General features: G+C 33.8%; 1 protein-coding gene across 1 annotated transcript in view; it reads left to right on the plus strand.

Moving 5' to 3' along the window:
* LOC106673135 (F-actin-monooxygenase MICAL3) overlaps nucleotides 1-26035 on the plus strand; it is a 73008-nt gene that overhangs the window by 23049 nt on the left and 23924 nt on the right. Inside the window, exons 4-7 of the mRNA XM_014405133.2 lie at nucleotides 342-431; nucleotides 13234-13350; nucleotides 23029-23160; nucleotides 23286-23363. Of these exons, the coding sequence (XP_014260619.1) occupies nucleotides 342-431; nucleotides 13234-13350; nucleotides 23029-23160; nucleotides 23286-23363 (417 nt within the window). The remainder of the gene's footprint in view (nucleotides 1-341; nucleotides 432-13233; nucleotides 13351-23028; nucleotides 23161-23285; nucleotides 23364-26035) is intronic.

Consider the following 26035-nt stretch of genomic DNA (forward strand, 5'->3'; position numbering starts at 1 on the left):
AATAGTTCGGCTGTTGAACGGCCGTCGTAGTTCGGTTCCAATGGACGAGCAGCCGGGTTCGAATCCCGCTCGTGCCATTGACTTTTTTATCTCAACTAAAAACCCTAATTAATTGTAATATATTAATTGGTCAAGCGGACCACGAAATTAGTGAAATTAATGGTAATAGTGTTGTTAGATGTTCATATGCAATCGGGTATACCAGAATTTGTGAACATTTTATTTTAATCTTTAACAGTAGGTTCAATTTGTTTCTCTTACTTACTAAAAAAAAAATAAATAAATAAATAAATGTTTGCATAGTGAAAAAGGGAATTATTAGACGTCATATTGGTTTATAGGACTCGATAGATTCCTGTACTCGGTGAATGGCGACAGGAAGCCGAGAGTAGCGCACATTCAGCAGCCGACCATCTATCCTCACCACAAAGGTAAAAACCTCCGAATTGCTTTATCCACCCAAACTGCTTTCTTTTATATTCAGACCCCATCCTCACAATTGCAATTTACTTTTTACTAAATTTCCGCAATTCATTAGATCCTCAAGGTGGCAGATTAATTGTGCATAGCCGTTGAAAAGCCGGCTTTCTCGAATGTTTTATCCCCTTTTTTTGGAATTTTTCACAATTGACCACTTCACTATGATCACGAAATATTTCTTCACCCCAAGCTGCTTATCTCTAACAACGTTTCGCTTTATAGATTTAATCAAATTCACTCACACCTTCTTCAAGGTTATCGATACACTCAACTTTCACATTTAAACTTTTTCACCAAGTATTCTATTTAATTAACATTGTCAGATCGTGCAGTTTTTTGTACACAATTTGATTGTTGCTTATAAGGTTTGCAAAAAAGAACAATGGAATCATATTGTTAATCTGTTGATCTAGTTTCGAGATATAGAAGATAACGTTAACTATTATTAAAAAAGTAAATATCAGTCCAGATGTGTTCCATTTACATAAAATTAATAGTCTTTCCCTCAGTATAAGTAGTTATCAGTAACAAGAATACACTTTAAAAAACGAAAAAAATTCTCTCCGACAGTCATTCGTCACATTTTTGATTTAAACCATTAGCAAATTATAAAAGAATTATTGTTCTATATTACCTGCTAGTCGTATACTTAGTGAGCATTAATCGTTCAGTTCCTTAAACAAGTTTTATGGTGAAGGGTATAAACGCTTATTTCTTCCAAATTAATGTTCTATAAACCTCGCGCGATTTGTTAACTTCGGAATTGAAAAGCAGGTGCGCAGTCAGGTGGCACTTAAGGCCTTAAGCCGGGAACACACTTACCCGATGCTACGCCATGCGATGCTACCCGAAGCAAATCCAAACTCCGATTTTCCATAAGATTGTATTACCCTCGTGCACATCTGCCCGATGCCACGCAGCGCTACCCTACTCTATGCTACGCGATCCCCACTGTCCAGATTTGTTGTCCAGGACGCATCGAGTACAGTCGAAGACAAAAAAACCGGGCACTCATATTTTTATACAAACTACAAACTAAAATTGGAACAATTTATTACACGGTTTTTTCATAAAATTTAATTAACAATTTATTTAATAGTTTTGCTCGTAAAATTATACCATTTTCGTCGGGTAGCATCAGAACANTCGAACCCACGACCTTCGGCTAGATACGCCGCTGCTCTACCACTTGAGCTATCGTGACCTCGATCCACTCGGACATCAACTCCCCATCTCAACCCCACCTTATGAGTTTTCCCTCCTTTTGCTATTTTTCAAATGTCGTGTAATCGGATTGGTTTCTCGGCGACAAATGAAATGACCACGGAGAGCTTTAGTGAAGTGTACTTCATTTTTAAATCATTAATTCACTATTTTCGTGGCCCGCTTGACCAATTAATACATTACCCTCTCGTGCCATTAGCTTTTTTTCATCTCAACTAAAAACCTTAATTAATTGTCATGTATTAATTGGTCAAGCGGACCACGAAAATAGTGAATTTATGAACATTGTTTAATTATAATAGGTAGGAGTAACTTTATTTAAAACAATTAAGTTTAACAACCAATTTATTAGATGGTTGTGCTCATAAAATTTATCTAACAATTTTAGCAACAAGGTTTTGCTCAAAATAGTTCATTAAGAACAAAAGACGATTGTGATAGTGATTATTGTGATAAACGCTGTGGACTGTACGCGACGTGTGCTTGCGTCGGATAGATGTGCACACCCCACCAAAACGTGGCAAGGCGTCGGGTAGCGTCGCATGGCGTAGCATCGGGTAAGTGTGTTCCCGGCTTTAGCCTCGTGAGTAAAGGCAAAAAGCGTATGGAATTGTATAGAATCCTTAACAGACAGTGACCTGTCCGTGGCATAGGTCCTTAGACATTTGGGACGTAGAGGCAATGAGAAAGTGAACATATTGGCCATAAAAGGAGCCGATATGAATTCTCTTGGCCCCGAACCATACTGAGGCCTAGCACCTTGCCATAAAAAAAGATACATCCAAAAAATGGATCCTTAATGAAGGCACACGAAGAGATACATAAAAGAGCCTTCTGTAAGAGTTAAAAAGTAATTGCTGGAATCCCCAACAGATCTAGGATTCTGGTTGGACTCCTGACTTGACACGCCTAATAAGTCATATGCACCGGATAGGAGACATAAGAAATACTGTCTAGATACTGCCAGGAGAAGAACAGACCGCAGAACACATTCTATGTTTTTTCTGAGGTTCAGTGTATGTGAAGATTCTTCCAGCTGGAAGAGGAAAAGCCGCAAGTGCTAAGGAGCCGTTGGCAAGGCTATGGAGATTAAAGCCTGAGCTGGTCAGTGAGTTATAAAAAAGAAAAAAATATAGAGGAGCACAATACACAATACTCAGATCCAGTTGTGGATGGCCTTTTGGCCACCTCATTTATCTCCTCGGTGCCTGCGGAATGATCAACCTGATTTTGGTCGTTTCCGATTATCTGGGCCTCCATATCCTAGCTGTCCTGCTTTTTCAGACGCGTCCACCTTAGGCACTTGAGATGTCGAGAATTCTTGAATGAGAGACCTGAAAGGTGAGGATAGGAAACGACCAAACTTATGGAATTATGTTATACTTAGCCGTTAAACCACTTTTCAAAAGGGATTCGTCAAGTATTAAATCGTCCTTACAATTACCAACAATCGAAAGACGCATTGTTCATTCCTCTGGTCATTGAATATATTAAAATGGAGTCGAAAGGTTAAAGTGTCCCTCCGAGAAAAATTAGACGAGGCGGATTGTTTGTGAATTAAATTGTTAAACAAAAGTTTTATTATTTTGAAATAAGGGCGAAATTTGGCGGGAAAAAGAGACCTCGATAAATTGATTATGTTCAATGAATAACTAAAATGAAAACCTATGAAATAAGGCTAACCTATAAATAATGCAAATATATAAAATAACTGAAATATAGTAGTCGCAACTCAGCCCAGAAGTTATTTACGTGAGAAAAAGTGATAATTTTAAGGGGTAATAATAAATAAAATAAATTATAAAAAATGAAATCAAATATATGTCTGGTTTTATTTTTAATTTTAATTACGAGGATAAATATTCCAAGAAATTTATTGCGAGTTTCATTTACGGTTTTATTTAGAACTTAAGCCTGGTAAATCCTAATAAATATTAATTTTCCGGATAATTACAATTAGATGTAAATTGTGTGACAGTGGTGAAGTATTAGGGTCACAAACAAAATGCTTTGGTTTTTCATAGTCGAGCCTTTATAACCCAACATGAGCCCCGGCATTCATGTAGATTGGCCTCTTTGTTATCTGACTACAAATGAAACACTTGTTCATTTTACACGAGTGAATTCAATTCTCGACGTTTTCCTTCCAAAAGATTTCATAATGGGATAGTAATATTGTTGGTCGTCTACGATCACACCGGTCCGCATGTTTTCGATGTGTAGAATTTTAAACTTGGAGTCGTTGGGGATGAGTATCTGAGATCATTTTGCCTACCTTGGAGGAAAACATTGTACATGTTTGTGTAATGTTATCCTTTGGTTTTCTAAAAGTAGTAAATTTCACCCATTTTTTTCTGTAAACTGAAAATGTGGCTTCAATGTAGGCTTTTTTTTAAAATAAAGCGGGAACACACTTACGCGATGGAACGCTACCCGATGTTACCCGACGCCTTGTCTCGTTTTAGTAGGGTGTGCACATCTATGCGACGTCAAGCGCACGCCATGTACAGTCACACAGCGGGTATCACAATAATCAGTATCGTAATCGCAATGCCTCTTTTGTTCTTAATGCATTATTTTGAGCAAAACGGTGTAATAAATTGTTACTTAAATTTTATGAGCACAACCATGTAACATCGTTAGATAAATTTAATTGTTTTAAATAAAATTATTCCGGTGTTTCGTTAAATTTTCTGCCTAACCATCATAATTAAATAATTTTTATAAAAACTTATTAATTTTTGACCTCGTTCAATTTGGTTTACATTAAAATATGAATGTTGCAATTAATATAACGACAAAATTACATATACATAGTTTGAAATAAACTACAAAAAATGTGAGGACCTGTTGACCACTCTTTAAGCGGGGAACACACCCGATGCAACGCTACCCGATGCTACCTGGCGCCTTGTAACGGTTTGGTAGGGTGTGCACGTACAGACACGCAGCGCGTATCACAAATCAGTATCACAATCGCAACGCCTCTTTTGTTCTTAAAGCATTATTGTGAGCAAAACCATGTAATAATTTGTTAGTTAAATTTTATGAGCACAACCATGTAATAAATCGTTAGTTAAATTTAAATGTTTTAAATAAAGTTATTTTTGTTTCAATTTTGTTGTTTCAATAAATTTTCTGCCTAACCATCATAACTAAATAATTCTTATAAAAACTCATGAATTTTTGATCTCGTTTAATTGGGTTTACATTAAAATAAGCATGTTGTAATTAATATTACAACAAAATTACATATACATAGTTCGAAAAAATCTACAAAAAATATGAGTTTCCGGTTTTGACGCTACTCGACGAAAATGGTGTAATTTTATGAGCAAAACCATGAAATAAATAGTTAGATATAATTTTATGAACAAAACCGTGTAATAAATTGTTAGTTAAATTTCATGAGCACAACCATGTAACAAATGTTTGTTAAACTTAATTGTTTTAAATAAAGTTATTCCGGTGTTTCGTTAAATTTTCTGCCTAATCATCATAATTAAATAATTCTTATAAAAACTCATGAATTTTTGATCTCGTTTAATTTGGTTTATATTAAAATAAGAATGCTGTAATTAATATAACGACAAAATTACATGTACATAGGTTGAAATAAACTACAAAAAATATGAGTATCCTGTTCTGACGCTACTCGACGAAAATGGTTTAGTTGTATGAGCAAAAACATAAAATAAATCTAGTTAAATTTTATGAGCAAAACTGGGTACTATGTTTATCAAATTCATTATGCCAAATAATGGAATTCCGGTGTTTTGATAAATTTTCTACCAAACCATTAAAATTAATTTTTTTAAATAAAAACTAACGAATTCTTGATATCGGTTAATTTGGTTTATATTAAAATAAGTATGTTGTAACTAATATAACGACAATAATACATGTAGTTTGAAATAAAATTATGAGTGTCCTGTTCTTTTGTCTTCGACTGTACTCGATGCTACTCGACGAAAATCTGGACAGTGGGGATCGCGTAGCATAGAGTAGGGTAGAGTTGCGTGGCATCATGGCTACTCGACGAAAAATGTTACATTTTGATGAGCAAAACTATGAAATAAATTGTTAGTTAAATTTTATGGGCAAAACCGTGTAATTAATTGTTGTTGTAATAAATTGTGTTAGTTAAATTTTATGAGCACAATCAAGTAATAAATTCTTAGGTAAATTTAATTGTTTTAAATAAAGTTATTCCGGGTTTTGATAAACTTTCCGCCAAACCGTTAAAATTAATTTTTTAAATTAAAAACTAACGAATTTTTGATATCGGTTAATTTGGTTTATATTAAAATAAGTATGTTGTAACTAATATAACGACAATAATACATATAATTTGAATAAAAATATGAATTTCCGGTTCTTTTGTCTTCGACTGTACTCAATGCGACCCAACGAAAATCTGGACAGTGGGGATCGCGTAGCATAGAATAGGGTTGCGTTCCCCGCTAAACGTTTTTCTGAAGAGGCGGAGAGGCCCGAAACGTTATAGTTTTATACAGCATTAAAGATAACTTAAATATTTTCCTAAAAACCAGAATTCCATGGAACTTGACTCGATTATTCGTTCAGTTCTACTTTAGTCTACTGCCACAGTATTTTTTATTTATTTATTATTTTCCTGTTATCGAGCCCATAATTTATTGATTTTTGAAAGTGCACAAAACAAATTACTTCTATATCTGGCTAACTGATCAGAATAATTTAGTGAAGCCAATTATTAATGAAGTCATGATGCTATAAACACGCCAATTTTCAATGTTGTTTAAAGAAATGTGATGGAATATATTGTCGCAACTTGATAGAAAATCAGTTGGTACTTTAGTTCGTTCGTCTGTCCTTTTTGGAAGCTCTAAAATTATTTTTTAATATGGAAAATACGTGTAGCGGTTTTGGTGATTCAAGTTGAATCACAGTTTTGATGATTTCAGAATAAGTGACCGTTTAAAAGGTCATGTGAATTGTGACTATTATGTAGTTTTTAATGAACCCTTGTACTGGTTGTGTTTTAATATGTTAAGGTTTTGTAAATTGGATTGAATTCGACGCGGTCGTTTTCGACCGCGTGCAATCAAGGATCGCCGTCGATTCGAATGAAATTCACCCATGAAATTAAATAAATCGGACCAACTAAATTCATAACTAACAGGTGAAAATTCCGGTCAATAACTCTTCTTCGAATTTAATTAGCAACAGTTGCCCGGAGGTACATCATGAAATATTTTTGCATAATTAAGAAGTTATATTCGTCACGTTTTGCTCAGTTACACTGGCATATCAATCCGTATAAGTCTGAAAACTAGCTTGTCCATGACGCCGACGTAATGGGATAAAAACTGAATGTAAAATAAGATATGAATCATACTTTCTATGATCTTTGTGATAATGACAGTTTGACACGAGTCTTTTCCGTTTCGGCTGCAATCATTTCATATCAGCATAACTTTCTTAAGTGGCGCAACATTTTCCTTCTTCCATTTTAGCAAGTCTGATAAATTGATAAAACACGATTCCTATAGAAGAATTCTTTAATTACTACTTGCTACTGCTTCTTAGCGACTCTGGCGTCAAAGTGGAAAGCTCGTCACTACACAATAAACCGGTTGGACAGTTAAGGTCGATTTCTGAATTTATTCATAGTATTCATGGGAAAAATTCTATGTAAAGCAATAATATTGATTTATGATTTGTTTGTTGCTCGTCTAGGTAAATTGTTCGGCTAATGAAAAGAGCATGAGTCTCTCAAACGAGCACATGGTTGCTGGTGTTCCTGAAGACTCGTTCCTTGGGCCCAACCTTTTTCTTGTAAATTTTAACCAAATACCGGGCGATAATGGATCGTCTCATTTTCACACCCCGTTATTGATTAAGTGAACAAGAACAAAACAGTCCAGTCTGTCACCGGCTAATAAACTTTTGCTTTACAATGTGGTGGTCACGCCAACGTTCCTGCATGGGTGCCTCTACTTGACTGTCAAAACTAATGATTCCAGGTTGTAACGAAAAAAAAAAAACGGTGACCGACCCTACCGATATAAATTATAAACTTATCGGACAATACGATACGTATGTTAATTGTGCTGGAATCAGAAATGTAACCATTAAATTTTTTAACAATTCGGGGCTAGTACTAGAACAATCCTCTTCCAAATAATTAACTATAAGACTGTAGGACCCAGGAGGAGAGTAAAGCCGGGAACACACTTACCCGATGCTACGCTATGAGACGCTACCCGACGCCTTGCCACGTTTTGGTGGGGTGTGCACATCTCTCCGACCCAAGCACACGTCGCGTACAGTCCACAGCGTTTATCACAATAATCACTATCACAATCGCAACGCATCTTTTGTTCTTAATGCACTATTTTGAGCAAAACTTTGTAATAAATTGTTAGTTAAATTTTATGAGCACAACCATCTAATAAATGGTTTGTTAAACTTAATTATTTTAAATAAAGTTTCTCCTAACCATCATAATTAAACAATATTTATAAAAACTTATGCATTTTTGATCTCGTTTAATTTGGTTTACATTAAAATAACATGTTGTAATTAATATAACGACAAAATTACATATACTTAGTTTGAAATAAACTACAAAAGATATCATTGTCCTGTTCTGATGCTATCCGACGAAAATCGTATGATTTTACGAGCAAAACAATGAAATAAATTGTTAATTAAATTTTATGAGCAAAACCGTGTAATAAATTGTTCCAATTTTAGTATATGTACTGCCGAAGCGAGTACAATAACTTGTGAGTTAAATTCGTTATATCAAAAAATCGTATTCCGGTGTTTTGATTAATTTTCTACCAAACCATTAAAATTAATTTTTTAAATAAAAAGTAATTAATTTTTAATCACAGTTAATTTGGTTTATATTAAAATAAGTATGTTATAATTAATCTAACGACAATAATACATGTAGTCTGAATAAAAATATGACTGTCCGGTTCTTTTGTCTTCGACTGTACTCGATGCTACCCGACGAAAATCTGGACAGTGGGGATCGCGTCGGGTAGGTTAGCGTGGCATAGCATCGGGTAGATGTGCACGATGGTAATACAATCTTATGGAAAATCGGAGTCGGGTAGCATAGGGTAGCGTCGCATGGTGTAGCATCAGGGAAGTGTGTTTCTGGCTTAAAGAACGTCCTCCTATAATATGGTCACAATCGATGAGGTTTTCGAGGGTGCTCAAGTTGCGATCAAATTGTCGAAGCACTTGTATAGAACATTCTTTAACAGTTTCTTCGGACGGTTGGTCTTTAACGAGAAATCTTTAGTGATTTTGAAAGGAAATAAATCTCTAGAATAATTTTTTTTCCGAGCACCATGTGCAGGATTCGCATTATTTCTTTAAGCCTATATATCTTACTTTTGCGTATAGAAAATCCCACAGAAATTATTTTTCTATAGGTTTATTACGCTATTTGTAAAATTCTATATAATTATTTTCAATGTTACAACTAGAAATGGATGGATACGGGATACTGGCTTTATTAATTTTTATAATATTTTTTGAGAGTTAACATTTCAAAACAGACATTGATTTTTTGGCCTTTGCTTTCGTTATTTTAATAGTTTTTAAAAACGCTGTTTTCTGTCCGACCTTGCATGCCATACTAAGCACCATAATCAAATTTCACCATATAAAGTTTTATTACCTTACAATTAATGTCATGAAATGCCGCAACGAGTCGGTCGTGAGATTCGGTCTGGTGTGACGTAAGTTTCAGAAAAACATTTTCTTTATCGTGCGGACGTTTCTATCTTTATTGAGAACATCTTCAGGGCCTGGGATTTACAAACATTGGTTACATTTAACAAATACATGTAGGACGTGGAAAAAAGTGAATTTATACAACGCAAAAAATATATACGCAGAAAACAAACACTTTGATTGAATATAAAAAATATTTTTTTGCATTGTGTAAATTCACTTTTTTCCACATCCTAAATGTATTTGTTAAATTTACACAATGTATGTAAATCCCAGGCCCTGTGAAGATGATCTCAATAAAGATCGAAACGTTGGCCCGATAAAGAAAACGTTTTTCAGAAACCTACATCACACCAGACCGCATCTCACGATTTCTGAATAATCATTAATTATCACATATAAACGATCAGGTACATATTATAATATTAAAGCTGTTGGTTAAGGATAGAACTATAAATTTCACTTATTTTTGATGTATCTGTTCTTAGGTTACATGAATTAGCATCTATAAGAATACGGTTGAGATTTATTTTTAAACATTATTTAATGCATAAATATATAATATAACTATTCGGAAATCGTGAGATTCGATATTTGAGATTTTTTATATTCAATCAAAGTGTTTGTTTTCTGCGTATATTTTTTTTGCATTGTATAAATTCAATTTTTTCCACGTCCTACATGTATTTGTTAAATTTAAACAATGTTTGTAAATCCCAGGTCCTGAAGATGATCTTAATAAAGATCGAAACGTTGGCCCGATAAAGAAAACGTTTTTCTGAAAACCTACATTTTATAAACAACATTACTACACAGTTGTTTTGGCACTTTGGATTACAATTTTGAAAAAATTAGATTTGGGGACCGCGGTAGCCGAGTGGTTAGCATGAGAGACTCTCACGCCGCGGTCGTGGGTTCGATTCCCACCGTCGCCTCTGGCCCTTTTTTCCCGATAACCCCCAATTTGAACAACATATATAAGAATTCGTCATAGCTAATATGCAAAGATCATAAGGCAAAAAAAAATTAGATTTATCAAATTGTTCTTGTACTTTAAAGCTATCACAATCGGTATATCACAGTTTGCAGTTCTATTCCTTACCATGGCAGAGAGCTTGTTAGTGATGCCTTCCACATATGTAATACCTCTGTATAATTTAACGGTATTTTAACAGGTTCAATTTCATTCCTATATGTTAAAATTCTATCATTAATTTATTTATTTACTAGAAAGGTAGTGTATTGATTTTTAACTAAAATATCTTTTACTAATGTTTTACATTCACAGTGGAACCGAGGGAAGCTAAGTTTAACAATTCTATCTGTTAGGTTGTATATCACATTTATTTTTAATTTAAAACAGTGGAGGGAGTTATAATTTAGGATCCTGTCTCATGATGATGGTTTTTTATACCATTTTGTGAGTATAGTGTTATTATCCCTGAGTAACAATACATCAAGGTATGGTAATTTTCCACCACATTCCGTTTCACACGTGAGTCCAAATTTGGATGATAATCATTAAACTGGTCCACAACGAGCTGATCGATCACCAATATCTATGGCTACATACGAGAGCTTAATTAAAACGTACGAAGTACTTTTATCCGCTGAGTATAATGTGCTTCAAGCAGTCGCCAAGTTTTTTTATGCTATGGAACATAATTGACGGGTGTACACCATTTTTGGCTTGAAAAATTACTATATTTTTCAAAGAGAAATTACTCAGCTTACTAGAAATACACGAGTTATGTTTTTCATCTTCAGACTGACCTCGAGTCAATGTATCTTTCACACTTTCAAAACGTTAAAAAAGTACGTTGAAGTTTAAAGAGATCCATTTGCCACGACTCATAGTAGAAGAAATAATAAAAAGAAACCAGTGCTGATACAAGGATTTGAATAAAACTATAATTCGAGTAATATTTGTTACTTGGGAAGCAACAGAGGTCAAGGATCAATTCTAATCAATCTTTATCAAAAATTAAAGATATGATGCGTTTGGTATTGTTTATGGATGGTTAGGGTTACTGTTAAATACGAAACGAATAGACCTTTTTTTTTGTCTCTGTCATCCTTTCCCTGATTTGTTTAACTTAATACCTCAAAAATCAATGTGGGTGAATAAAGAATGAAGAGCTTTCAAAAATAGCCAAAACATTGATCCTTTTATAACATAAATAAAAGACCTAGCCAAACATGACATTTGAAAACTATGATTATTGTATTGGATTCTATGTACAAAAAATTATACCGTGCACACAAGCACGCATGCGGGCGCTCACACGCAAAGTGTGTCAATTTAACGACCCAGTATTTTTGTTATCGAAGAGGAAATGCATTTTTAGAACTGTCCAATTAATGTCCATTGCATGAAAGGATTATTTGATAATAACTTGGGAGCTAACTTGTATGTCAAATAATATTTCATTTTATTTATATACAGGTTATTCGGCTACTCCATTGCCAATTGATTCTACATTCAAAACTGAACCAAAAAGTCCTAATTAATTATGGTCCGAATCTCAACAGTTTAGGAGTTATTCCATTTTTTCTAATTTTTTAAGATTTAACGACCTTGCTTCAAATAAACAGTGATAACTCCAAAACTAAAAGGTTTTGGACAAATCCGTTGATACCATCGAAAACTACGTTAAATTTCCAATAAGATGTGATAAATACTAAACTTGTAATCGTTGGTGAAATAAGCGTTTTAGTAGCCATAACTTTGACAAAAAAACATTTCAAAGCTGAATAACTTACTATGATGATTCTAAACTACTATTTCCAAACCTAGGGACCAGCAAATTTCAGAAAACATACCCCATTTAATATCTTTTGTAGTGGTGTAATTGTAATTGCTTTTTAAATTTTTTTTCGAAGAAATTTATGAAGGAAAGGAAAAAAAACCGTGGTTGACGTCTCGATAAGGGAAAAAATTTAAAAAACTTAAGGAAATTTTGAATGAATTTATTAAACATTTTTTAATTTGGGTTCGAAACCGAAATAGTGCAAGTGTTTGATTAAAGGATTATTCTATTATTGTTATTATTGGCCAGACCTCATGGATTATTTCTTTTGGGGATTCGTGAAAAGTTTGTGAAATCTTAAAAAATCAAATAAAGGGGAATAAACTTCGAAGCTGTTGAGATACGGACCATATTTAATTAGGACTTTTTGGTTCCATTTTTAATGTAGAATCTGCTAGCAAAATTTGTAACACGAGTAGTCGAACACCTGTATAGAAATGAATCCTTTGTTTATTTTGTAACCTAGGTATAAGAAAGAATAATGATTTTAGATTTGAGATATTTCTCTAGAATCCATTAAGGGGAGGTAAAATATTAAATTGGATTCATTTCCAATTAGTTAAATTGAGGACTTTACTGTGTCTTAAAGAAACCTTACAACGCGACTGGTTTTTGCTTAATAATATTATTTATTTTATTTATAAAAAGATTTTATTTCGATAATAAAGATAAAGGCTGCTCTAATGATTACATGAAAAAATAAAATTCACTAATAAGCCCTTACTTCGGCATTAAATTTGAGAATCCGCAAAGTAAAAGCGGCATAAATTTTTAAAAATCGATTTTGTTTTATTTTATACAGTGCTTTGCTTTTTTTTGTATTTAATTGGAACATTAAGTATTAATAGGCTCGGATTTTTACACTACGTACATAGTTACTAACATTTTTTAACATAGAAATTGCATGGTTGCAGCATGCCAACAGAAATATCTCGATAAATCAGCGTCTGACACATTTGTTTCGTTTTTTTTGTTACAGTCGAAGAGCAAGTTTTTACAAGAGGATACACCCGAAGCGTGTCTCAGGTCCATCAGGTCATTACCGAAGAGTCCAAGATATCTCGGAAGGATACTTGCCCCTGCAAACCGATTCCAGGTGAGATTAAAAACAAAAACAAAAATCCGCAAACAATTTACTCACAAATTGCAGTCTGATAAACGTTGAATATGAATAATTAGGGATGACAGCTCTGTCGTACGTAAGCAATAAATGTCTGGAGCCTTGCGCGAAACAAGTTCCTCCCACCGTAAAACCCCTTGGCTATGGGCTGACTATTGACGTCAATTCGGCACGATATGCCGTTTTATCTAAATGACGTCAATAGTGTTCCTGTCCCCTTTTCCCAAGCATATGGTTTACAATGTTTGTCGCATTAAGTTAAAACAAACTTAGCCCATTATTCGTTCTGACATACATTACTATATGTTTATAGTATTAATAGTATTACACTTTGCAATGTCATTTTATTTTAAAAAAAGAAAGAACTACAAACATGCAGTGGACCGGCGATAACCTCAGCTATTTGTTGGTCTTAATTTCACACATTATACATACATGTATATATATTACATATACACAGTACATTTAATGTCTTTCCTTTTCAGAATTCTCTTCTCAGTCTTCTCGCTCACTTCCTTCCACTGTCTGTATCTTTTTCCATCTCTCCATCTCTCTCTCTCTCTCCTCTCTCTCGCCTCTCTCTCTCTCCTCTCTCTCTCTATCTCTCTCTCCCTCTCTCTCTTTATCTCTCCTCTCCTCTCCTCTCCTCTCTCTCTCCTCTCTCTCTCTTTTCTCTCTCTCTATCTCCCTCTCTCTCTTTATCTCTCTCTCCTCTCTCTCTCTCTCTCTCTCTCTCTCTCTCTCTCTTTATCTCTCTCTCTTTATCTCTCTCTCTCTTTATCTCTCTCTCTCTCTTTTCTCTCTCTCTATCTCCCTCTCTCTCTTTATCTCTCTCTCCTCTCTCTCTTTATCTCTCTCTCTTTATCTCTCTCTCTCTCTTTATCTCTCTCTCTCTTTCTCTCTCTCTCTCTCTCTCTCTCTCTCTCTCTTTATCTCTCTCTCTTTATCTTTATCTCTCTCTCTCTNCCTCTCCTCTCCTCTCCTCTCCTCTCTCTCTCCTCTCTCTCTCTTTTTTCTCTCTCTCCCTCTCTCTCTCTTTCAAGATTTGTTATTGTTTTTCTCTTAACAAACGAAAGAATGAATGTGCATTGATTTATTCTTAACCATATAAATCTAATTAAATCACAATTGAATTGAGCATAAAGTCAATTGTTTCAAAAGCCTGTCTTACACCATGGCAACACTTAAATGAAAATTAAAATATCTGCTGTTAAAATTGTGGCCATAAGTACTTCCATCTGAGTGGATATGGAGATAAGAGAGCCAACTCCTTGGTCTTGATCCTTTGTCCGGTTGACAAGGGTTGTAAAGAGGACCTCGCTCAGAATTTGCCAACGAGGATTGACAGCTTTCCGAGTGCTTACCTACGTACCGTGACCTCCGATCATAGTACATCATCCCGTCCGGCTTTTCTTATATCCGAGGAAGTGAGACATGCTGGAATGAGAAAGATGGTCAATTCCAGGTCACTTTTTTTCATGCGAAAGACAACAACCAAATCAAATTTGGGAATGTGAATAGAATTTGAACCGCCTTTAAGTTTTATTAGGGATGTCAAAGAGACTTGTTTTATTCTTTTACTTACGTATTGATACACCTACCCGATATTACCCGACGCCTTATCTCGTTTTAGTAGGGCGTGCACATCTATGCGACATCAAGCGCACGCCACGTACAGTCATACAGCGCGTATCACAAATCAGTATCACAATCGCAACGCCTCTTTTGTTCTTAATGCACTATTTTGAGCAAAACTTGTAATAAATTGTTAGTTAAATTTTATGAGCACAACCATGTAATACATCGTTAGTTAAATTTAATTGTTTTAAATAAAGTTATTCCGGTGTTTCGATAAATTTTCTGCCTAACCATCATAATTAAATAATTTTTATGAAAACTCATGAATTTTTGATCTCGTTTAATTTGGTTTACATTAAAATAAGCATGTTGTAATTAATATTAAAACAAAATTACATATACATAGTTCGAAATAATCTACAAAAAATATGGGTGTCCGGTTTTGACGCTAACCGACGAAAATGGTGTAATTTTATGTGAAAAACCATGTAATTGTTAGTTAATTTTATGAGCCAAAAACCATTAATAAATCGTTAGTTAAATTTAATTGTTTTAAATAAAGTTATTCCGGTGTTTTAATAAATTTTCTTCCTAACCATCATAATTAAATAATTTTTATAAAAACTTATGAATTTTTGACCTCGTTCAACCATCGGTTTACATTAAAATAGGAATGTTGTAATTAATATTAAAACAAAATTACATATACATAGTTCGAAATAATCTACAAAAAATATGAGTGTCCAGTTTTGACGCTAATCGACGAAAATGGTGTAATTTTATGTGCAAAACCATGTAATAAATTGTTAGTAAATTTTATGAGCACACCCATATAACAAATTGTGTGTTAAACTTAATTGTTTTAAATAAAGTAATTCCGGTGTTTCGTTAAATTTTCTGCCTAACCATCATAATTAAATAATTTTGATAAAAATTTATGAATTTTTGATCTCGTTCAATTTTGTTTACATTAATCATAGGAATGTTGTAATTAATATAACGACAAAATTACATATACCTAGTTTGCAATAAACTACAAAAAATGTGAGTGACCTGTTCAGACGTACTCGCCCAGCACTGAATCCCAAGGGGTACTCCCTTAGGGAAATGTAGTGTTTAGGAGGGTCCAATTACCCCGGACTCCGAGCCCTGCGTCCAAGTCCATCTTGAACGAGGCCGCGATCCCGAGAGGGTGCCAGGCCCGTAGACGGCCGGGTCCGGGTCCGGGTGGGCCTCTCCTTAGAGTCAGGTTTCTTGAGAGTGCAGCCCTAAGCGCGTGGTAAACTCCATCTAAGGCTTCATACAACTACGAGACCGATAGCGAATAAGTACCGTGAGGGAAAGTTGAAAAGAACTTTGAAGAGAGAGTTCAAGAGTACCCAAAAATGGTGTAATTTTATGAGGAAAGCCATGAAATAAATTGTTAATTAAATTTTATGAGCACAACCATGTAATAAATTGTTAGTTAAATTTTATGAGCACAACCATGTAATAAATTGTTAGTTAAATTTTATGAGCACAACCATGTAATAAATTGTTAGTTGAATTCTTTCTATCAATATTATTATAACATATTTATCAACATGTTCTGATCAATGTTCTGCCAAATTATTAAAATTATTTTTTTTAAATAAAAACTAATGAAATTTTGATCTCGCTTAATTTGGTTTTTATTAAAATAAGTATGTTGTAATTAATATAACGACAATAATACATATAGTTTGAAATAAAATTATGAGTGTCCTGTTCTTTTGTCTTCGACTGTACTCGATGCTACTCGACGAAAATCTGGACAGTGGGGGTCGCGTAACATAGAGTAGGGTAGCGTTGCGTGGCATCGGGCAGATGTGCACGGGGGTAATACAATCTTACGGAAAATTGGACTTTGGTTTTGCGTCGCTTAGCGTTGCATCGGGTAAGTGTGTTCCCGCTTAAAGTGGTTTTGTTTTAGGAATCCGCTTCAAGTTCACCCGCACATAATTCAAATGGTGCCCACCTCCGGTACTTTTGACGGCGAGGGCCAACAACAGGTGTTTATTCTGATCGTTCCAATTGTTATCTTCGATCTGCTTTATAAGCTGGCAGTCCAGCCGGGCGAGGCGATGGTTACTCGGCGATATCGAATAATTCTTACGAATAATTTGCCTGTAATTACAACGATATCCCTGCTTAAAATAAATCCCTCCCTTCAAGACAAAGGGGTTAATTTGATCATTTATATGCTCGAAATCGCCCTAAAGATGAAAAATGATTTTTCCTTCTGAATAAATGAAAACAGACTAGCAGACCTGGTTAATAAGAAAAGGCGAACGAAGTTTCATATTCTTCGCGCCGTGATTCTTTTTATAAATTTGTTTATCGCCGAGGATTAATGAACTCTGACGGATCAGGTCAATATGGTTAATAGCCAGGGTGAAACAAGCCCTGCAACGTTTTCGTCGGAATTAAAAAGGATTTTTATTAAAATAGTGTAGGTGGAGGTCCTAGCCTGTAATAAGGTCCCATTATAATATTTATGGTGGAGCTCATTCAGGTGAAAATAACCTTTTATCTCAATATCTAAACTTGCCCGCGGCTTCGAAGTAATAAAGTAAGTTATAAAGCTTCAATTCGTTCTGTAGTTACTCTCAGATTGTTTATCTACAATACATTTTTTGATATTAGCAATTTTTTTTTGTATTTATCTCTTTGCTATTCATCATTATTGCAAACTGAAATGTGGTAAAGAAGTCTTGAATCTTTTTTAAATTCTTTCTATGAAAATTAAGCAAAATAAATATTTGTTTAGAAAAGTTTTCATATAGCAACAAATGTTTGAGAAGGGTTAGGATAGGAATAGGATTAACTAAATACAATGATCCACATTAGTAACAACCATTGAAAAAAAATGTAACGAAAAGCAATAAATAGCAGAACATAAACAGACACAAATAAATTTCCAACGGTAAGTGAAATAATTTAAACTAACTAAAAACCGCTTGGTCTTAATTTTTATTGGCGACATCCTTCAATGTGCGTTTTGTCATTTATTTATAAACAAGTTCGTATTGACGCGGAAAGAATTTTTCGACCACTGTTATGCGTAATTTTTACCTAACTTAAAACTAATTATTCAGAAATCGTGAGATGAGGTCTGGTGTGATGTAGGTTTCAGAAAAACATTTTCTTTATCGTGCCAACGTTTCGATCTTTATTGAGATCATCTTCAGGGCCTCGGATTTACAAACATTGTTTACATTTAACAAATACATGTAGGATGTGGAAAAAAGTGAATTTATACAATGCAAAATATATTTTTTATATTCAATCAAAGTATTTCTACTCACTCAAATGTAATTGTGCCATTCTTGCGTGTCGTGTTGTGAGTGCCAGTGAGATATTGCTGTTTTATGTTCTCACTGGCACTCTCAACACGACACGCAAAAATGGCACAATTATACAGAAGACAAACAATTTGAGTGAGTAGAAATACTTTGAATGAATACAAAAAATATATTTTGCATTGTATAAATTCACTTTTTTCCACATCCTACATGTATTTATTAAATTTAAACAATTTAAACAAAAATATGCAATAATTTGGTCAAATCCTATATTTAAGTGTTATTTATTACTTAATAAAAACATTAGATAATTCAACCCAATACGGTGAACGTTTTTCTGTCACCCTATATTTAAGCTGATTATTGTTTATAAATTCATAAAAGTCTTCTTGTTGAAAAGATCAACACTTGTCATTCAACGAAATCTGTATATTTTCTCTAGTCAATTACGATTCACTCAATACGCGTTTCGACTTCACGCCATCTTCATTGAGGAACGTAGCCGAATCACTAATGATTTCTTTCCTTAACAGGACAAAGCGTTAGGCTTACTTGCATTACAATAATTTCGAGATTTTGAAATGGCTCAACTTTAATTAACATACCTGAGATAATTAGTTAATGAAAATTAAACAGAAACTCTCAGTACGACACGTAAGAATGGCACAATTGCAAAGAAGACAAACACTTTGAGCCCTGAAGATGATCTCAATAAAGATCGAAACGTTGGCATGATAAAGGAAATGTTTTTCTGAAACCTACATCATACCAGACCGCATCTAACGATTTCTGAATAATTATCGATTAACGGTCACTAATCACCACCCATAAAAAAATATTTATTTTGCATTGTATAAATTCACTTTTTTCCACATCCTATAGGTATTTTTTAAATTTAAACAATGTTTTAAATCCTAGGCCCTGAAGATGATCTTAATGAAGATCGAAACGTTGGCACGATAAAGAAAATGTTTTTCTGAAACCTACATCATACCAGACCGCATCTAACGATTTCTGAATAATTAACGATTAACGGTCACTAATCACCATACACTATCTTAAAACTGTACATCCTGTTTTATGGAGAAGAATAGAGAAAAATGAGTGAGTTGGTAGGATTGTTATGAAACTACCGAAATGGCCTTAATGCTTAGTTCCTTCCTACGAAAATGTCCTAAAGACATTTAAATCTCACCTTATATAAAATTTTGGAAAGTTTTGTCAAATACGAATTAAAAATATTGTTAGACATTAATTGTATGTTAATTAATCAACTTATTATTATTGGGTGCTCGAATGTCGGGATGAGTTATCCAGCAAAGTTGAAAGAGGTAATTGTTGTCACGTTTCCCTTTCAAAGTGTAGATAAAAGGAAGGATACATCAATTGTTGGGGATCAATCATTCTTCTTTTAACTGTCCGCATTTCACCCGGATGAGTCACCTTCACCCTCGCTGTACTTTGATCGACCCCATGGCCCCCAGCTGTTGTTGATACGTGAATCACCCGTTTTTCCGAAAAGGCGTAAATCTTTACGTGTTTAGGGGTTATTTTTTCCGTTTCCACGGCGGTGAAATGAAACGTGGAAAAACTCTTTTCCCGGAAGGCTAATTTCCTTGAATGGAATGGCCCATCCGGATGGCGGAAGGTCGTTGAAACTATGCGCTATTGCCAGCAGTTAGCAAAATGAAAGTAACATTCTAGCAGGCCTAAGTTTGCGGTCACATTGGGAAATTAACACAGGAGAATGAAAAACATACTCGCCTCTGCTTTATGTTTAACGAAAACGGCAGCTCACACTGTTTATTTAAAAAGGAAATAAAAATATCACTCTCCACGCTTTACAAGTGGTACAAAGGTTCATAGAACTTTGCCCGGTTAAATAAAACATACCATCAACATTACCTCTCTATCACTATCACCAAACTATTTACATATTTCACACACATACTCTCTCTCTCTCTCTGTCTCTCTCTGTCTCTCTCTGTCTCTCTCTCTCTCTCTCTCTCTCNTTAAATGAAGTATACCTTCACTAAAGCTCTCCGTGGCCATTTCATTTGTCGCCAAGAATCAAATAGATTACACGACATTTGAAAAATGGCAAAAAGGAGGGAAAACTCAAAACGTGGGGTTGAGATGGGAAGTTATGTCCGAGAGGATCGAAGTCACGATAGCTCAAGTGGTAGAGCAGTGTCGAATCAAGCCGAAGATCGTGGGTTCTAATCCCGCTCGTGCCATTAACTTTTTTTCATCTCAACTAAAAACCTTAATTAATGGAATAATAATAAATCTTTATTCGCAAGAATTTACATTACGTATAAATTTATAGCAAAAAAAAATATTTTGGTACATCCCTGCCTGCTGTCAAAAAGCAAAGCTTGTACTAGACAGCAGGAGGTTTTGAAGACCATCAGAGAAATAAACATGAAATAATGAAAAACAAACAAATAAATAAATATAATACAGAATAAACTTATAGCTTGAAAAAAAAATCTTGGCTTTAAAATACCTTAACTACAATTTAAAATTTTTGAAATTGTAAATTTGTTGCCTCCTTTGTAGTTTTTGAAATTTTGAATAATAATCCTCTCTTAAAAAAAAATAATATACAAACATGACCATTTAAGAAAGATTTGGTATAGATTCATTACTTTAAATTCAGTGTATAATTTTTTCGTATTATATCTATACACTTACATAAAATAATTTTAAAAAGTGAGTTTATAGTTACATTCAGAGTCTTAATGTAGCATTTATTAGTACCTAGGAAACAATACCATAGGCTATTATGGATTGTGCATGAGAAATATATATGTTGCCCTTCAGAGTTCAATTTTCATAAACTTGCGTAAAATTCTAAATTTATAAAAGAGCTTTCTCAGACGGGAAAAAAAAGAATCAATATGTAAATTAAATCTCAAATTCGAATCTAATGTCACACCAAGATATCTTATACTGTAAGCAAAAGGGATAGGCAAGCAAGAACACGCATCATTATCATCACAAGTATGAAAAGCAAATTTTAAATTGTTCGTATATATTTTCTTTTTCAATGAAAAGTGTAATACAATACATTTTTTTGTTTAAAAGTAGAAAGTTTTAGTTTAACTGGAAATTAATAATTTTCATATCATTATTTTTAGTCTTAGTTAAATTAATTAAATTATCACCTCAGAAAATGATACCAGTATTATCTGCCTAACTAAAAATTTTTCCAGAGAGTATAATTTTCAAAAAATCATTAATATATAAAAGAAACAAAGTTGGGCCTAAGACTGTACCTTGTGGTACTCCCGATTCAACGCGTAAAGAAGAACTATAAACTGTTTCAACCTTTGTGACTAGTTTTGTCTGATAAATATGATTCGTGTTAATACTAAGTTGAAGTTAATAATAACTCCATTAGATTTCGTGGACCGATTGACCAAATAACTTCTTTCAATTTATTAATGTTTATGTATTGGTTGAGATAATTAATATAACTGTCAATTATTTTCGATTATAATGGTTAATAACCTCCAAATTATTCTTTCTTGGTGAAAATACACCCAATGCTGCTTTCTTCTTTAAATGTATATATTTTGAATTGTATCATCTATTCTCATCATTAACTTTTCGGTTTTCATTTTGCTAACGTTCATTTATTTAATTAAAAAGTCAAACTAACTTTCAGGTATTTAATTAAATAGTCAAACTAACGTTCAGGTATTTAATTAAATAGTCAAACTAACGTTCAGGTATTTAATTAAATAGTCAAACTAACTTTCAAGTATTTAATTAAATAGTCAAACTAACGTTCAGGTATTTAATTAAATAGTCAAACTAACTTTCAAGTATTTAATTAAATAGTCAAACTAACGTTCAGGTATTTAATTAAATAGTCAAACTAACGTTCATGTATTTAATTAAATATTCAAACTAACGTTCAGGTATTTAATTAAATAGTCAAACTAACTTTCAAGTATTTAATTAAATAGTCAAACTAACGTTCAGGTATTTAATTAAATAGTCAAACTAACGTTCAGGTATTTAATTAAATAGTCAAACTTACGTTCAGGTATTTAATTAAATAGTCAAACTAACGTTCATGTATTTAATTAAATATTCAAACTAACGTTCAGGTATTTAATTAAATAGTCAAACTAACGTTCATGTATTTAATTAAACAATCAAACTAAAATTCATGTATTTAACTGAACAGTCAAACTAATGTTCATGTGTTTATTAAAAAGTCAAACTATGGCCTGATCCATTCCTTCTTATAGATTTGAGCTTTGACAAATGATTTTTTTTTAAATTGTAAGAAAATTTTCTAACCATTGCTTTATAATCTCTTTATTGTTTCCATTATTGCCATTATAATTTCTTATTTGTCCCTTTGCTCTTTTAGTGGAATATAACACTAGAATTAAAGGACAAATATCTTGAAAGAACAGTCTTGGTAAATTTTTTTTTTACTTTTAAAGTTTATTTTTTAAACCTATTGCGTATATGTTTGTCATAGAAATGCAATTCAAAGAGCTTTTATTACTATTTTATGTCGACATGATCCCAGTCGTTGGACTAATTGCATGATTTTTCATTCGGAACCATTCGCGCATAGGAGTTCGTGTATCGCGTGTCGCATCGCACGCTACCCCGGGCTTAATTCTGATAACAACATCCTTTTGAATAAATATGCAAATGAACTTCAAAACTTATAGCATTTTTCATACTCGTTTCTATTTTTAAAATGAAATAATCTGCTTTTCAGGATGGTGTGGGAAGGGGATGAAAGAAGGCGGCTGTTCGAGAACTACCCCGAGGAGTCTTATAAAATCAGAACCAGCGGCAACGCCTTGTCAAGTTCAAGAGGTTACAACAAGCTCTAAGACGGATATTACAGGTAATTCAATCTTGACATAGGGAAAAAATCACTGAAAAAGTTAATTCGATGATTTTCTTTTTTAATTGTTACATGCCTCTTGTCTTGATCCTCAGAGTATTTATTTGTTTTTGATTTGTTCATAGGGAATAACAGTGGTGGTATCCCCGTGGGGATAGCCATTGCAAGACAGCGAGTTCAGCAAAATACTCCTTCACCATTAAGTAAGTCTATTTTGGCATAGTTTTTTTACATAAATTTTTTACAATTATGGATTTCAATGTATAAAGGGTTGATTTTGAGAATCTACGATAACCTTTGATCGCGAATATATTAGAATTCTGTAAACCTTGTCAAATTAAAAATTACTTTAAACTTTACGACGCTTTGGAACATAAAATTTCTGTACAACTACCCGAAAATGGCCTATTGGCTATACACGGCAGTAATAAGACCCAGAATAACCTATGGATCACTTATCTGGTGGAACAAAGCTCAACAAAAAGTAGTTATCAAAACATTAGGCAGCATACAAAGACTAGCAAACCTATGTATCACAGGGGCAATGAGAACAACCCCTACAAATGCATTAGAAACTTTGCTAAACCTACTTCCACTGGAAATATTCATACAAGGAGAGGTGGTTGAGATGGGAAGTTGGTGTCCGAGTGGATTGAGGTCACGATAGCTCAAGTGGTAGAGCAGCGGCGTATCAAGCCGAAGATCGTGGGTTCGAATCCCGCTCGTGACACTGACTTTTTTATCTCAACTAAAAACCTTAATTAATTGTAATATATTAATTGATCAAGTGGACCATGAAACTAGGGAATTTAAAAAAATTAAATTTTAATTGTTATAAAACTGATTTTAACAATAAATGTGTAAACACCAGGTTGACAACAATATTTGAAATAATAATTTAGGCTAAGCAATCTCTTATCTGGCAAGATAAAGTTATTTCTGGGAAAATATTTGTTTAGGATTTAAGGGTTGACCTGAAACGAAAAACTTTACATGTCTCAATAAGAAACACTTTGCACCTTATTTCATACGAACAAAAAATAAATATGTCATCCAGATATATTTACATTAACGACAAAATTGTATAAATGTATAATATGTGTTGGGTTTTCAAAAGACAAATGTTGTCCTAAATTATATTGTTTTTTTTACAATTTAGCAACCCAAAATTATTTAATTAAAAAGAATAAATTAAAAATACTGTTATTTAAGTTTTATTAAATTTAATCATATACCAAGACCAGAGCAAGAAAACTAATGATGATAGAGTGTGCCATATCTATTGTGGGAGGAAGTTAGTAAATTACCTAACTAGCATCCACTGTTGAATTAGTCATATCATTTTATTAAACTATAAATAGTACTGAAAGGACTAAGCCTCTTATGATTTTATAATTTTCTTTTCCAATGACAACGTACCAAATATGATCCGAACAACATTTGCAACGACTTTTTCCCTACTAATATTATTCATAACTGAATATCTAGAATGTCCTTTTTTCCTTTTACTTCAATTCATCAGAACAAGAGTTTCTGAATTTGTGGATTTATGATGTTTGGGAGTTTATGAAACTTGCAGTATTGTATAAACAAGGCAAACAGAAATTTTCTTTTATTTGTAGCGATGTTTCGGTACCTTTTGGGTAAAGTCGTACTGAACTTTTTTTAAATGAATTTCCAGCAGCCCTGTATTCGAGCCCAGCATACTGACAAATTGTAGCTACCCAAACATTAGGCAGCGTACAAAGACTAGCAAACCTATGTATCACAGGGGCAATGAGAACAACCCCTACAAATGCATTAGAAACTTTGCTAAATCTACTTCCACTGGAAATATTCATACAAGAAGAGGCTAGAAAAAGCTCAGTTAGGCTCCAGAAACAATTAAAATGGAAAGAAACTAAACAATTGGGGCATACAACCATAATCAACAAAATCATACACCCATTATTAGAAATGGGGGACTGATTATATGATCCCGGAAACAATCTTTACAACTTCCTATAAAATCCCAATGGACTATAAAGGAGAGGAAGAACACAGGTGAGCATCAATGATATGGTACACAGATTGCTCCAAAACAAACGAAGGAACCGGATCAGGCGTTTTCTATACAAGCACAACATGAGCAATCAAACTCATTAAGGAAGCACTCTTCGGCCTTTCAAGCAAAAATACATGCCATCAACGCTTGTGTCCTGGAAAATCTTAAAAGAGGTTAACTGTCAAAAAAAATCCTCATAAGATCAGATAGTCAAGCAGCCATTAAAGCATTAGCATGTAAAAGAATCACATCAAAATTAGTCAGTGAAGGCATCCAAAATCTCCAAAACCTGGGGAAACACAACAACCTGATGATATCTTGGGTGCCAGGTCACCGGGGAATTTTGGGTAACGAGAAAGCAGACAGACTGGCCAGAGAAGGATCTGCAAGACCATACATAGGCCCCGAACCTATTCTTGGGATAACAAAAACTTACATAGAATCCTCCATCGCAGAATGGATCCAAACAAAACAAAAGGAGAAGTGGATAGCGGTGCTAGACATAGTAAACTTTTGATGATACAACCCTCACCGAGACCGCCAAAAATACTGCTGCAATTGGAGAACTCAGAGGAGTGGTGGGACTATTAACCGGTCACTGGCATCTGTGAAAACATCTACACAACATGGGTATATACAGCGATGATCCCATTTGCAGATTATGTAATGAGGAGAAGGAAACAGCCACTCATATCATCTTCAATTGCGAAGCAACAGCTCAATGGAGGTTTAACGTAACATATGGAAAAAGCTTAGGGAATCAAATTGCAGCAGCGAGAGTCAGTGACCTGATACTTCTAAGAAGAAGGATTGAGTCTATTGACTGAACTA

The sequence above is a fragment of the Cimex lectularius genome, unplaced genomic scaffold (assembly GCF_000648675.2).
Source record: "Cimex lectularius strain Harlan isolate CLEC.00 unplaced genomic scaffold, Clec_2.1 scaffold341, whole genome shotgun sequence".
Lineage (NCBI taxonomy): Eukaryota > Metazoa > Arthropoda > Insecta > Hemiptera > Cimicidae > Cimex > Cimex lectularius.